General features: G+C 40.5%; 3 protein-coding genes across 3 annotated transcripts in view; all 3 read right to left on the reverse strand.

Moving 5' to 3' along the window:
• Nucleotides 1–583: 583 nt before the first annotated feature.
• Nucleotides 584–2,767, reverse strand: LOC131187614 (disintegrin and metalloproteinase domain-containing protein 20-like). The gene has a single exon (XM_058162059.1). It carries the CDS (start codon nt 2,765–2,767, stop codon nt 584–586), a length of 2,184 nt encoding a protein of 727 aa, XP_058018042.1.
• Nucleotides 2,542–15,535, reverse strand: part of MED6 (mediator complex subunit 6) — a 36,043-nt gene continuing 23,049 nt past the window's right edge. The window contains exon 9 of the transcript XR_009152571.1: nt 2,542–2,678. The gene's annotated coding sequence lies outside the window, so the exon portion shown is untranslated. The remainder of the gene's footprint in view (nt 2,679–15,535) is intronic.
• LOC131187622 (disintegrin and metalloproteinase domain-containing protein 20-like) lies at nt 9,470–13,203 on the reverse strand. Its single transcript, XM_058162071.1, has one exon. The coding sequence runs from the start codon at nt 13,201–13,203 to the stop codon at nt 10,924–10,926; it is 2,280 nt and encodes a 759-aa protein (XP_058018054.1). The 3' UTR covers nt 9,470–10,923.

The raw sequence follows: 15,535 nt of genomic DNA on the forward strand, positions 1-15,535 counted from the left end.
TCGGAACTCACTGAGACCTGTTAAAAACATCTTCCTGACCTATTTAATAGTCTTGTGTGATCTTTTTCTACTAACAAGAGCATGCTGATTGTATAAGTGATCCTTGGTGTGAAGAAGATGATTCTATCAAATGAGGACAAAAAATACAAAGATGTCATAGTGCTTACTAGTAGTAGAGATAAAAGAGATTTATCTCTGGGTTATAAGGAAGTGTCATTTATTATTTCTTACTGAATCCCTCTAGTATTATGACTGTTCAATTGGAGAAGGCTACCACAGGATTTAGTTTCTCTCTGTAATTTCTATTGAAAGTTATGAATTAATTTTAGAACTGCTTATCTCTTTTGTGATACAGAAATTCAGATAAAAAGGATGCCTCTTAAATGAAATTAATATATATCAGAAGTCCTTTCCTTTCAAGGAAAGGTTTTTCATAAATCAATCTGAAAGAAAAATCATGTTAAAATGGAACGTAAACACTAAATATCCACCCTCCCCCGAAGTTACCGGTAGTTCATTTAGTCTTTATCCATTGCTTCCAAGCTTTATATCTGATACCTTGTAGGTTGTTATGGTTTATGATTTAGTGTTGATATTCTTCTTCTGTTGATACTGTTGGACGAATTTTGCCCCCCAATTTCCAAAATATGTACATTATGTTATTTTTGAAATGTACAATCACGGCAACAGAAATAACAGCACCACAAAGGCCATATATTAATCCTCCTATCACTCTAGTTTTTGCAAAATATCTACCGACATATTGTTGTGCAGGTGGTCCACTGTCTATGCTGCCCCCATAGCCTTCATATAGACAGTCGGGAGGTTTCCAGCCGTATTCACAGTGACAATGTTGACGACTATTGCACACTCCCCGATTATGGCACTTTGTGATATTACAATCATACATTACTCTGGTTATTCTGACACATTTCTGATGGATGCATATCATGCCACTGCCACAAGGGGTGCTATCCTTCACTGCACCAACATCCATGATGCCGATTCCAAGGTGGTAGTCGATACCCCAGCATTGCTTATTGTCAATGGAAGTTTGAATTATTGTACTGTGTTCCTCCAAAGAAGGCAACCTTTTCACATTTTCACACTGGATACGGCCACACAGGACATCCTCAACTTTACATTTCTTATAGTGCTTATCTTTAAGGCCACAGTTTCCAAAACGATCACCTCTGGTATTCATTTCCCTGAAGCACACATCAGAAGCAGCTACTGCTGTGCTGCCAAAAATGGTTTTGCACTGTTGGTCGTGAGTGTTGCAATTCCCGTTATAACAATATTCACCATCTCTGCATGGCACACCATCCAGCATATGAACATCTTCAGGACACCTTTCAGAAGTTCCATTGCAGTATTCAGGAAGATCACAACTGCTAGTCTTTGTTCTGCAAACAGTTCCAGCTTCTTGATACTGACACTTGTCACAACATAAGCCGAATGCACAAGTAGCACCAGGACGCAACCTACAATTAGATTGGCAACAGGGATCTGACTTGCACTGAGCTTCAGAACCACAATCACATTGCTCTCCATCATCCACGACCTGGTTTCCACAAAATTCGATGGTGTATATTTTACTTGGATTTGGTAGATCTAGTAAACACTTTGCATTTCTGTTCTTGAAATAATCCTCATAGCTACAATTGCTGAACTTATTATAGCCTGAAAGAACTTCAGCCATAATACACTGAACTTTTTCACATGAACAATATTTTTTATCATGGCTCATCCCGAGATTATGTCCTAGCTCATGAACAAATATTAAAGATATAGTGAACAGGCTTGTGGTTATGTATTGTTCAACAGCAGATCCATAGTCATCTCTACAAATTCCTCCTGTGAATGCTAATCCTAAATCACTAAAATGCTTGAATGCAAATAAATGAGCAGCGTCATTCCTTAGACGTTTCTGTAGTGATCGTCTTCTCCAATCTGTGAAAGATCTAAGGGTCTTGTGTATGTCCCACTTAAGGTTTATGGGATTCTTTTGGGTCCAGATTTCCAGTCCAGCTAAAGACAGTTTAACAGACAGTGGTTCGTATAATGAATTTGCCATATGAAGAATATCTATTACACTCATAGCAACTAGAGTTTTATTTCTGTTAAATTTCAAATATCGTTCATGATCTATCACAAATGCAATCTCTGCATGTCTAGTGTATGGCCACCACTTGGAAGCACTTCTATCCTGCAGGTTTTCCATTTTTGGCATAATGGCCTTTTGATACCATTCCTCTTCTTTTGTTAGTCCGCATCTCATCGAGCTAGCACCTTGTACTTCTTCCAGAGAATATACAGCATGCTGAAAGATAGCAGATGCCTCAACTGGTTCAATTTCATAAGTTTTATTTTCTAATTGTAAAATACCTCTGAGTCCTCCTGAGCAAAAGCTGAGGGTGACCAGAGAAGAAGGTTTATCCTGAACAAAGCCATGATAAAAACAATCATCTCTGATGAAAGGTTGGTCCATCCGGAGATCTCCTTCTTCATTATAGTAGAACACAGGGAAATGTTTAGGCACCAAACCCCACTTCTGTCTCAGATGCACCACTTGGTTATTCCCTCCAATCTGCAGTAAATAGCTTACATGCTCTGGTTCCTCAGGTCCAGACTTGGGAGTCACTTTCCTTGGAATGATTGTTTCATAAGAAATGCGCCTGAAGCCTGGAGGCCATCTCTCTTCAATGGTCTCAGCCAAACTCTTCCTCAACAGCATCACAAATAGCCATGAAATGTACATATCCATTTCCCATCAAGGGAAAGAAGACCATCAAAATAGAACCTCTGACCCCTTATTCGTGGAAAGAGAGTCCATTATAACTTTTGTGGATTAGAGAAAAATAAAGAAGGATGTGTATGAATCGGAAGTTGAAAGATTCTGACCATAGCAACAATACATGGAATTCTTTGGAATATGGGTGGAGCTTAATACAGCAAGAACAAAAAATGACAGCCAAAGAATAGATAATGTTGAGTTTTGAATTTGAGCACACACCTCTTTCAGGAAAATTGGAAACAATGGATCCTGTTTGATTAATAAAATGGCCTGGCCTGCATGAGTGAATTGTTTCTGGAGTTTTGGATGCATAATCCAAGATGCACTTGGGTGCATAATTCAAGATGGCGACATGTGCAGATGTTATGCCCCTGAGCTCCTGGTGTTGGTGGGCTGTGTTTGAAATAATGTGCTTATGGATGTCTGTGAACAGTGGAGTATATGCGGTAAAACTTGTCTACACCCATGCAGAATTGCTAAACATCAGTTTTGCAAGTCCAGTGGTCCCATAACATACCAAACTGAATGACGAGACTTCCAGGTTCTCCATGGATTGTTGTTGGTTCTGGGAGGGGTTGACGGCAGCAAAAGCTGCAGAAACAGAAGCGTGGATGTAGAGTGGTCTATTAGCTCAACTATGGAAACAGTCCCACAGACCAGCAGTACCAAACTATTTTTGACCTATGTTAGTTGTCTCATCCATACTAGAGCTGTAGATGGCAGCGAGCAGGCTTATCCGCAAATGCTGTGTAATGATTGTCATGGAGACCTGGCTATAGGCACTCATACCCAATGCGGCAGTGGAGCTTACTAGCTGTGCTATCTACCGCTCTGATAGAAATGGCAACTCTGGTAAGTGCAAAGGAGGAGGACTTTGTATTTATATACATAGCGACTGGTGTGCTAACAGCAGAGTAATATATACATATTGTTTCCCAGATGTGGAATTAATTACCGTCATATGTAGGCTATTTTATCTGTCCAGAGAAATCACTGTGATAATTATCACTGTTAAATTCCACCTGACGCCAATGTTAGCATGGCGCTCACTAAGCTATATGACTTCATCTGAAGGTAGCAGTAAACTCATCTTGAGGGCGCTTTTGTTATGGCTGGGGACTTTAACCAAGCCCATCTAAAGACTGTTCTCTCTAAGTTTGTGCAGTATGTGCAGTGCCGAACCAGAGGGAAGAACACTTTAGACTGGATGTACTCAAACTTAAAACAGGCATAAAGAGCAATTCCTCTCCCCAACCTGGGCACATCCAACCATCTCTCTCTGCTGTTATGCCCAAAGTATGTCCCTCTTAGGAAAAGAACACAGCCAGTCATGAAAACTTTTAAAATCTGGCCAGAGGGTGCACTCAGTCAGTTGCAGGATGCTTTGAAACCACTGAGTGGAGCATATTTGAGGTCTTCAAACTTGGCAGCTTTAAGACTTGTGGACTTCAACTCCCAGAATTCTCCAGCCAGCATAGCTGGGAATTCCGGGAGTTGAAGTCCACAAATCTTAAAGCTGCTAAGTTTGAGGACCCCGATCTAGAACTTCATGAATACACCGACACCGTACTTTCATATATCAAAACGTGTACTGATAATGTAACAGTGGACAAGTGCAGCAGAATCTAAGGGAATTGTAAACCCTGGATGTCAGCAGAGGTACGGATACTTCTGAGAGCCCAGAATTCCACCTTTAAGGCAGGGGACAGAGATAAATACAATGAGGCCAGGGCAAATCTATGGTGAGGCATCAAGGTAGCTAAACAAAAATATAAACAAAAGGTGGAGAACCATCTAGCAGACAACAACCCGAAGCAGGTGTGGCAGGGACTGCAGAATCTATCCAACTATAAGGGCAATACGATGAAGACAGTTAACAGATGCCTAGTTGGTAGAGGAGTTCACCCGCTACGAGGTCAAGAGACCTGACCCTGTAATCCCAGCCCGCCGGCCCTCCAACTTCCAACCACTCACCCTGCATAAACACCAAGTGAGAGCTGTATTGAAGGCCATGAATGCCAATAAAGCTACAGGTCCAGATGGGGTGGTGGGGATAGTGCTAAAAATCTGTGCTGACCAACTATCAGAGGTCCTAACAAGGATTTTTAACATCTCCCTGCAAACGGCCACTGTTCCATCATGTCTGAAAGCAGTCACTATCATTCCAGTCCTGAAGAAAACAGCAATAAACAGCCTGAATGACTACAGACCCATTACACTAACGTCTGTAGTGATGAAGTGCTTCAAGAGACTGCTTCTTCAACCCCTCAGGTCAAGCCTTCCATCAAACTTTGACCAACATCAGTTCGCCTACAGAGGAAATAGGTTGACAGGCGATGCCATTGCTACTGCTTTACATTTTGTAGTGAGTCATCTAGAGAAATCTAGGAACTACGTCAGAATGCTTTTCATAGACTACAGCTCAGCTTTTAACACCATTTTGCCAGGCATCCTCATTGAAAAGTTGACTGGCTTGAATTTCCCCTTTCTCACTTGTGATTGAATTAAAGACTTTCTGATGGACCAGCCACAAACAGTGAAGGCTGGGTCTTTCACATCCTCCTCCCTGAAGTTCAGCACTGTCTCTCTCCTGGGCTGTGTGCTCAGTCCCTACCTGTACTTGTTGTACACATACAACTGCATATCTTCTGATCAATCTAATATGATAATAAAGTTTGCAGATGATGCCACTGTACCAGGAGACAAATTAGCATACAGGGAAGAAGTCCAGAAGTTATCCATATGGTGTTCAGAAAACAACTTGCATCTAAACACTAGCAAGAGAAAGGAGATGGTGCTGGACTTCCGGAAGCAGAGAGAGGAACCTGTCCCACTCTACATCAAGCGGGAGGGGGGGGGCTGTGTGGAGAGGGTCTCCTCTTTCAAATTCTTGGGAGTCCACCTCAGCCAGGATCTAACCTGGAAAAATAACACAATCCAGGTGGTCAGGAAGGCCGAACAGAGACTCCATTTCCTTAGGGTTTTGTGGAAAAATCAGGTGGAACAATAACTGATGACTTCCTTTTACCGGTCTACAATAGAAAGCATTCATATTTATGTTACGGTATGGTATGCTGGCTTGACAGAAAGGCATTACAGAGGGTGATGAGCACAGTACAAAAAATTATGGGCTGTCCCATAACCCCAGTAGATGAAATCGCCAGGACCCGCTGCTTTAGCAGAGTGAGGAAACTCCTCAGGGATGATTCACACCCTGGTCAGCACTTCTTTACTCTCCTACCATCGGGCAGGAGATATAGAAGCATAGCCAGCTGAATGAATAGGCTGAAAAATAGCTTTTATCCATGGGCTGTCAGGCTTCTGACGCAACATAACATCACAATTAGGTTTAATATGATAGACTTGCAGGGCCATCGCAACAAGCAACAAGCAATACTGGTGTAATATAATACAATGTTATACACACACACACACACACACGGGAATGTGTGCTAATTATTACTTATTTCGATTTAGGGATTTCTTTTTATTTATTAAATTATTGAGATGTATTCTGTGTTTTGTGGGGGCTGCACCAAGGGAGGCTCATTCAATTTCATTGTACACATGTTGTGCATTGACAATAAAGGTTTGATTTGATTTGATTTGATTTTGATCCGAGTAGCAAGACGTTTCTATTAGCATTATGATGCAAACCCAAAGTCACATAATTTCTTTGTGTAGCAAGTGATGAAGTGCCTAGTACAGTGATGAAGTGACTCACCAGTTGTTTTCATTATAAAAATTAAGGAACCCTAGGGAACCTGAAGCCCCTGTTTAATTTTGGAGCATCAAGCATTGCTAATATTTTATCTTGATTAGATCACTATACCAAAGCATCAATAAAGGCAGCTAAAAGGGGGGAAATCTATTTTTGTTTCTCTTTTAATGAATACCACATTGATCAACCCTTTTGATTCCCAAACCAGAATATTAACATAGTATAACACAGTACTGAATTTCCCCAAAATGTGGAATCTCCATGAAATGTTGAAATTTTTGCGACCTCAAGGATTCCAAACAGAATATGCTTAACTCTGAATACTCTGAGATGGATAATAATAGTTAGGACATTCATTATCAAATCATTAATAGCCAGTTGCTAATACGGTTCAGTTAGGTAAAATTGTGCAAACTCTCTATGTAGCAAGAACAGCAAGAGTTGTAGGGAAAAAAGGAAACTGTGTTTGATATGTTTGCCTTCTTCAGTTATTTGTAGAAAATAAAGATGGGATATATATATTATATTATATATTATAAAATGTTTAAGTACCTTATTTATAATGTTTCTATAGTCCTTATTTCCCATTAGGTTTTAACAATGCTACAATGGCCATAACAAATACACTGAAGTGGTATAACAGTACTTTCTTTTGATAGTCTCCCAATTCCTCAGAGAAACTAATAGATTTTTGACATCTATTAATCTCTTTGAGTAAGTGTTGACCAATACTAATGATATTCATCTCTTGGGTTGATTCCTTGTGATAAGAATCAGCTCCTCCTTAAAATGTTCCTATTTCATGACAATGATCTGGAAGATTTGGAAAAGAGACACCACACATCTATATTGCAGCTTCCAACAACTTTCTTTTCAGCATAATCACAGATAAAACATGATGACTTCCACACACTGACCAAAGCCAGCAGCTGGTGGGGCTCAGGAGAGCCTTTATGCCATGGTACCTGCATTTTAAACCTTCTTTCCTTCCAACATTAGACGGGCCTGATCCTGCTGGTCTTCTACAAAGTGCTGAAAACTTGGATTTGTGCCCTGGCCTGGGATTGGGGTTAGGGGTGTGTGATAGAGCCTGTCTCTTGGCTGTGTTGGTGGTCATTTTACATGTTCAGTTGCTATGTGTTTTTGTTTGCATTAGCTGGTTTATTTATTGTAGTATGCGTTGCCTAGAGTCATGTGTGTAAGATGGGCAGCTGTGTAAGCTGAATAAATAATAAAATAAAATAAAGACTACTACAATGTGTGGCAAATGCCTCTTTGTAGGAAGGAGGTTGTTCCACCTGTCTTCAGGAAGATGGTAGTTTTATCCTTACACATGAGACCATTACTGGTTTCAACTCTACTGGACAGTTCTCATTCAGACCCCAACCTTCCCTTTTTGGGCCTCATAACTGAGAATGCATAGCTCCAAAAGGCTCTGGAAGGAATGGATTATCTGGATCTCTAGCAGTTGGGTTTCATATCAGGATATAGCACTGACAACAGTTAGCACATTAGTTTACTCTTGTGGCCTGGGAAGGGGCTACTGTATCCACCCTGATCTTCCTTTATCTCTTGGCAGCTTTCAGTACCACCAGTCAAAGTGTTCAATTAGTTCAGAGGGTTGAGAGAGGGAGGCCCAGGTCTTCAGTGGTTTTCCTGTTTCCCAGGCTTTCCTAGAAGGCCTAATCAGTACTAGTAGAACAAGAATGGTCTAGCCATAGTGGGCTGCCAGAGAGTACGACTGTCTCCTCCCTCCTATTTACAGGAATTTCTACATAAGGGGTGTCAAACTGGCGGCCTGCAGACCGGATGTGTCACTCACAGGCCACACCCACCCCAGCTCTGTGAATGGGAAAAACGTCACAAAACGTCACGTGACGGCAACGTTTGACACGCATGCTCTATATGAAACTGCTGGGTGAGGTCATTTTTCAGCATGGGATTACGTATCATCATCATGGTGAAGATACTCCATGTTGTATATCTAAGCTTGGGCTGGCCAAGTGATGCAAGGTGCTTTCCCAATGCCTGGAGGCTATGTAAATCTGGATGGATTCAGCTCTACCTTGGTAAGACGTTTTAGCCCCCTCCCCTGGATCTAGTGATTTTCCATAATGGGAAATGGGATTATATGCCTCCAGTCAGGATGCATAATGTGGGGGTTCTCCTGGACTCACAATTCTTGCTCAAGAAGCCGGTGGCCCTGCAGCCTTAGCCGGGACAACATTTGCAGAGCTGCATCTTGTGCATCAGTGGCACTTACTGTATTTGTAAATAGAGAGACAATGCTCATAGTCACTCAAGCCTTAATAATTTGACTGTGCTACTGCAGCATGGTCTATATGGGGCTGCCCTTGAACAGCATTCAGCTGGTCCAGAGTGCAGTGGCATGCATATCTAATACCTACGCAACAATACTGCTATGTAAGTGGTACTGGTTCCTAAAAGGCTTGAGTGCAGTTGAAGACTGTTGTTATCTTTAAAGTGCTAAATAGCTTAGGACCAGATTTCTTGCAGGACTGCCTCTCCCTGAATTCTGCCCATTCTACCAGAACTGGTAAAGTAGGCATGCTCTGGGTTCTACTGAAAAAAACAATGTCTTCTGGTGGTCCCCCAAAGCATGCCTTTTCTGTTATGCCGCATGGCCTATGGAACAGCATCGCCACCCCCACCCATCCCAAATGCGGACAGCTTCAACTCTACTGGCCTTTCAGAAGGGTATTTTCCCATAGACATCAGAGTCAAGATGTTAGTAGTGGGATGGTTGTATGCGGTTAGTGGTTTTGCAGTTTTAATGCGTTTCAGTATATTTGTAGTCATTGTTTGGGTAGGTTTTTTGGAACCCTTTGTTTTCATCTTGTTTGCTGCACAGAGGGTTTTTTTTGTTTTTTTTGATAGATGGACACCCAAATAAATTAATGTATCAATAAATATATTTGAGAGGAGGCTCTTTTGAAAATATGCAATAAAGTAACCTTGCTGACTATGCATAATGTAGTCCACAACAAGTCAACATCCATTTCAGATCTACTAAGCTTCAATTAACATTGTTACATCATCTTGGCTACTTCTTACACACATTCTGAACATGATGCAGCTGCTGATCTTCATTATCCTGTGAAAAATCAAGTTCCTCTGAAACTAGGTGATATGACTTTAGTACAGCGGTGAGGTCATACTAAAGAACCTTGTACAGCATATCATCTTATTGAAAAACTGCTACATTCCACATCCTTCAATCTGTGCACAGAATATATAATCCTCCGCAGTGTAAGCAGAGATTGATATGTCTGAATCTATGTTCAGTGATTGCGAAGAAGGCATTTCTTATGTTACCTGAGCTCGTTGCTTTGCATTTTTAATCCACTCAGTGCCATACCATGTACCTTAGTTTCTCTTTCTGGTTTCTGTCACTTGTGCAGTGCAGTTTCACTGGCTAATGTCTTTTCTTGAACCATTGCAAATGTCCATTTCAGTTTAGGGGGAAAAAAGCCTCTATTGGGGTTCTTCATCATGAACCCCAAGAACTAGGAACTGTCTGTTATCTTTTCTAAAAGTGCCCCCAAATTGCAGGTACTCACTGAGAGTGGATAAAAGACATCTTCCTGACCCCTTCAGTAGTCTTGTGTGATTTCCCATTCATTGTCTCTGATAACACTGGAGGATGGGTTGGTGCTTGGTTTTATTGTAGTTCATGAATGAAATGTTTAAATTATGAGGAAAGGAAGGTATCAGTGTCCCTCATACTACGGACGACTAGCGATCAGTTCTAAACACAGGGGTGTCTTATATAAAGAAGACTTCTTATCAAGAGAAATTCTCTCCTCAAATTTGATTCTTCCATGGAGTCTTCCAGCACACAGGGCAGATTCCATTCTTGAACTCGCTGCCATCTGCCGTGTTCATGCTTGGGATTTTCCTACACAGTGTGTGTGCTGTTTGTACAGGTGGCCCTTGATGTGAAGATAAGTCTAGGACATGGGAAAGATGATGATAAAGATGCGATATAGGTTGATACCTGTGCAATCCATAAAAACCATGAGTGATGATGTTGGTTTTTTGTCGTTGCAACATTTTTCTCCTCTTTGAGCAATAGCTGCTATGAAGTTGACTGCCAGGCTGGAAGACCCTGCTTCAGGAGGATCAGCTTTTCCTAAACACCCGTACGTACTATGTTTCAGCTAGAATTTTGAAAAGGCAATGTTAGATTATTATTATTTTCTTCTTCTTCTTTGGTAATTAATTAATGTAGTAAATTCCCAATGAAATGTTTTCAGCATTTACCAGAGAGTTGGTTCCCACGCAATAAAACATAACTTTTACAAATGACACTGCCTGAAATTAAGTTCAATTTTTTTCCCAGCATTATAAAGTAATACTCAAATCCCAGAGGCTCAAATACATTTTATATAATAATATCTATTAACTCTTCTGAACGTATTTGATATACTTCATTTCTGTGATTGGCTTTCACTTCTGTGGTTGACTCAGTTCTTCTAAGCCTTCTAAATAAGCGAACAAATCCGTATCTGAAATATATCCCTACGCTAACCAGAACAAAAGCAGAAGAAAGGACATATATAATCCCTCCAATAATCCCAGCTTTTGCAATAGTGGTTAAACGTTTGCGTGGTCGAGGAGGCCCACTATCAATGCTACCACCATGCCCTTTCTTCAGGCAGTCTGGAGGACCCCAGCCATAATCACAGTGACAATGTTTATGACTGTTGCATACTCCCCGATTATAGCACTTGGTGAAGTTACAGTCATAATTCAAGAGAGACACGCTCACGCATTTCCTGTTAATGCACATCCTCTCTTTGCCGCAAGGACTTCCATCTGTCACTGCTCCAATATCGGCCGTCTTCATTCCACTGTGGTAGTCTGTACTCCAGCACTGCTTATCACCAAGGGGGACTTGAATTATGGTGCTGTGTTCCTCCAAAGAAGGTAAGATTTGGACATTTTCACACTGGATTCGGCCACACAGGGTATTCTTAGTGTGACATTTGTGGTAAATTCCATGTTTAAAGCCACAATTGCCAAAGCGATCGCCTTTAGCATTCATTTCTCTAAAGCAAACATCTGTAGCAGTTTTTGCACTGAAGCCAAAAATCATTTTGCACTGTGTATCTTCAGATATGCAGTTCCCATGATAACAGTACGCATCGTTACTACATGGGGCACCATCCTGCATGTAAACATCTTCTGGACACCACTCAGAAGTCCCATTGCAGTATTCGGGAAGATCACAATACTTAGTCTTCTTTCTGCAAATAGTTCCAGACTTAAGATATTGACACTTAGCACAGCACTCACCAAAAGCACAACTGACACCAGAACGAAATGTACAATTAGACTGACAACATGGATCCAGCTTGCATTGAGCTTCTGAACCACAGTCACATTGCTCTTCCTTATCTACCACTTTATTGCCACATGATTTGATTTTAAAGATTCTATCAGGGTCTGGAGGACTTAACAAACATGGAGCATTCATTGTGAGAAAATAGTCATTGTAACTACAATTGCTAAATTTATCAGTCACTTCGTGAACTGGAGCCATAATGCAGTAAGCGTTACCACAACTACAGTACTGTTCATCATGCTGCATACCAAGATTATGCCCTAATTCATGGGCAAATATGCTACTGATAATGGACAAACTGGTAGTCTTATACGAGATAACAGCAGATCCCATCCTTTCATCACAAACGGTACCTACATAAGCTGATCCAAGTGATAATTCAAAAGACTTATATGCAAATAAGTGACCAACATCGCTTTTTAGATGATTAACCAAGAAGTCTCTCCTCCAGTCAGTGAAATCCTGAAGAGTGCTATCTATGGCAGGAGAAATCGTTACGAAGTTCTTTTGTGACCAGATTTCCAGTCCAGCTACAGATAACTGAATAGAAAGAGGTTCATAAAAAGAATTGGCAATATGAATAATGTCAAGAACTTGCAAAGCAGTAACAGTTTCATTTCTGGCAAACATTAAATAACGTTCATGTTCAATCACAAAAGCAATTTCTACATATCGAGTGCGTAGCCACCAGTCTCCTTTGGATGCAGTTTTGGAAACTATATTTTCTATGTTTTGGAACATGGTCTCTTGATGTTTTTGCTCTTCCTGTGTTAAGCCACATCTCATTCGGATAGCAGTCTCTTTTTCTTCTAAACGAAATATCACATGCTGAAAGGTAGGAGATCCCTGTACTGGTTCAATTTCATATGTCTTATTTTCTAACCGCAGTATGCCTTTGAGACCTCCTGAGCAAGTACTGAGAGTGACCAGAGAGAAGGGCCTGTCCTGCACAAAACCATGGTAGTAGCAATCATCCCTGAAGAATGGATAGTCCAGCTGCAGATCCCCATCCTTACTGTAGGTGAAGATGGGCAAATGCTTAGGAACGAAATTCTTTTTTTGTGTGAGGTGCATGATGATTTTCTTTCCCTCAAACTGAAGGAGACAAGTGACATTCTGTTGTTCCTGTTGTCCAGGTTTTAAAGTTAATAACTGTGGGATAGTTACCTCATAAGAAGCGTAAATAAAGCCCTGAGGAAGTATTTGTCTGGTAGTCACAGTTAGGAGATTCCTGAGGAACATCAAGAGCCACAGAAGATGGATGGTCTTTTTTCGTGGCTGAAGGAAATCTTGAAAGCACACATTCTCATATTTCATTTCCAGAAGGAAGCTCTCTTAAAGTAGATGACAGAGTAGTAAGAAGCTGGAAAGAATCTCAGATGTAAATAAGATGATGAAAAGGATTCTGTATATAGCAACAGTTATGTAGCTTCCTTTGGAATGTGGGTGGAGCTTGGACGATGAAGAATGGAACAGACTGGCAGGAAGACGGTTCTCTTCCCCACATCCCCAAGTATTTTGCTGACCAGATAAATCATATCTTATTTATGGTACACTTTTCCATGTTAAAAAAGAATTTAGTTCCTAAGCATTTGCCCATCTTCACCTACAGTAAGGATGGGGATCTGCAGCTGGACTATCCATTCTTCAGGGATGATTGCTACTACCATGGTTTCGAAACAAGATGGTTGGGAAATAAATTTAGTGAATAAATAAATATTTTTTTAAAAAAATTAAGACATTTCATCATGACTTGGTAATATAGACATAAGTTCAGAAAGCATCAAAAATAAGAAAAAAAATAGGTCGCCTTATTTTGACACAGATGCTGTGAATTAATAAAGTTACGAATCAAAATATGCTCAATGAATATTCCATTAAACCGATCCTATACCTTGGGGAAGGGAAAGCAGCAGACCTGAATTATTTTTCTTGTTCATGTTGTTCTCCTCTTTAAAAGAGGTTTCACATTATCTAGAGGAAGCCATTTTAATTTTTACAGCTGCTGACAGATTCCTATTGGTAAGTATGCTGCATGTAACAGCATTATAGTCACTGTTTTCAATCGCTCTAAAACAGCATTGGGGAGTCAGAAGATTTAATCTATGAATAAATTATTGATTGATATAACAAGGATTATAATTCTACTTGTTTAATGATAACACCATAAAAACTGTCCTTCTGTCTCTAAATTAGAATTCCAACTTGCCACGTTGATGGAAATTTATCTTTCTATTTGTATATAGTGTATATGATGTAATCATGTCATATTAATAATAAATATATGTACATACACATACAAATATTCATAAAAATATACATGCGTACACATCTGTCTGTGCCTTGGAAAGGACTCTCAAAATTTGCCACCCACACCTACGAAGTACCCAGGGGTGGGTTCTACTTACCTTTACTACCCGTTCGCAACGGGGCCACGCATGCGGAGAAGCTTCCTGATAATGTCCGGGTCAGTGGGCGGCGCCTCCCACCAGTTTTACTACTGGTTCTTGCGAACCGGTCTGAACCAGGGGCTGTTGTGACCCAGACCCAAGCAGGTAGCAACAAACGCAGTCTTTAGTAAAAATACACTTTATTCAAACAGCTGGGAATTAATTCATTCCCAGTGCTGGGTAATTCAAAACGAAACAAAGGCTTCACAAACAGAAAGTCTTTGGTTATCTCAAATCTGGTTCAATTTGGATAACTGCCAAGGTCTTTTCTAATAAACGTCCAGAGCAGAGAACAGAGCAAAGAGCGCAGCTGCAACGATGCTTTCCAGCAAACTGAGACATTGGTGCTGGTCTCCTTTTAAACCTTATGGGAGGGGCCAATCATCTCTTGGCCCTACTCCCGAGGTGACCTCTCTGCTTGAGCTGCTCCTGCCTTCTGGCAGCTCTTCTCCTACGGGCATTAGGAACAGGCTCATTGCAGTCCGATTCCGCCGACAGCTCCGTAGGCTGCTGACGGATCACAACAGGGGCAACCCATCACTGGAAGTACCCAACATTAAAGCATGGAAGAGAATTTCACAATCTGGGGTCATTCCTCAAAAATTTGGCAATGTATTGAATGAGGAGAAAAATAAAGCTTCCTCCTCCCATCCCAGAATATAGCTCTCTTACTTATTTCCATTTTCTCCTAAGGAAAGTACTATTAAGCATTCTGATCTAATGATCAGCAGTCCTGTGATAAGAAAATTATTATGTTCCTTAAGTCCATGAAACCAAGGGAATTAGTTATCCTGCAAGCACTGGTTTTGTATTGTGACTATGAACCTCCTATAGTAGGCCACAATAATATTACTATGGTCTTGTTATTTGCAATTTGAACAATAATGCCAATTTTCAGTATTTAGGTGCAAAGTATTTCAGAAGAATTCTGATTTTTTTTTAAAAAAAACACAGTTTTTTCTGCTTCCTCTATTACAAGAACTATTGGAATATTTATTCATTGGCAAAGAATTTAGGATGAAATAGAGCTTCTACCAAACCCACAATTAAAAACAGTGAAATTTTATGAAGAATTGAATGAACACCGAACACAATGTAATTAGTATATTAAGCCCCTTTTCTATTCTTAAACACTCAGTTTTAAATCAATACATTATCCACATAAAAGGGATATTCATTAGACTGAAAAACACTGTACC

Source organism: Ahaetulla prasina, chromosome 1 (assembly GCF_028640845.1).
Source record: "Ahaetulla prasina isolate Xishuangbanna chromosome 1, ASM2864084v1, whole genome shotgun sequence".
Classification (NCBI taxonomy): Eukaryota; Metazoa; Chordata; class Lepidosauria; order Squamata; family Colubridae; genus Ahaetulla; species Ahaetulla prasina.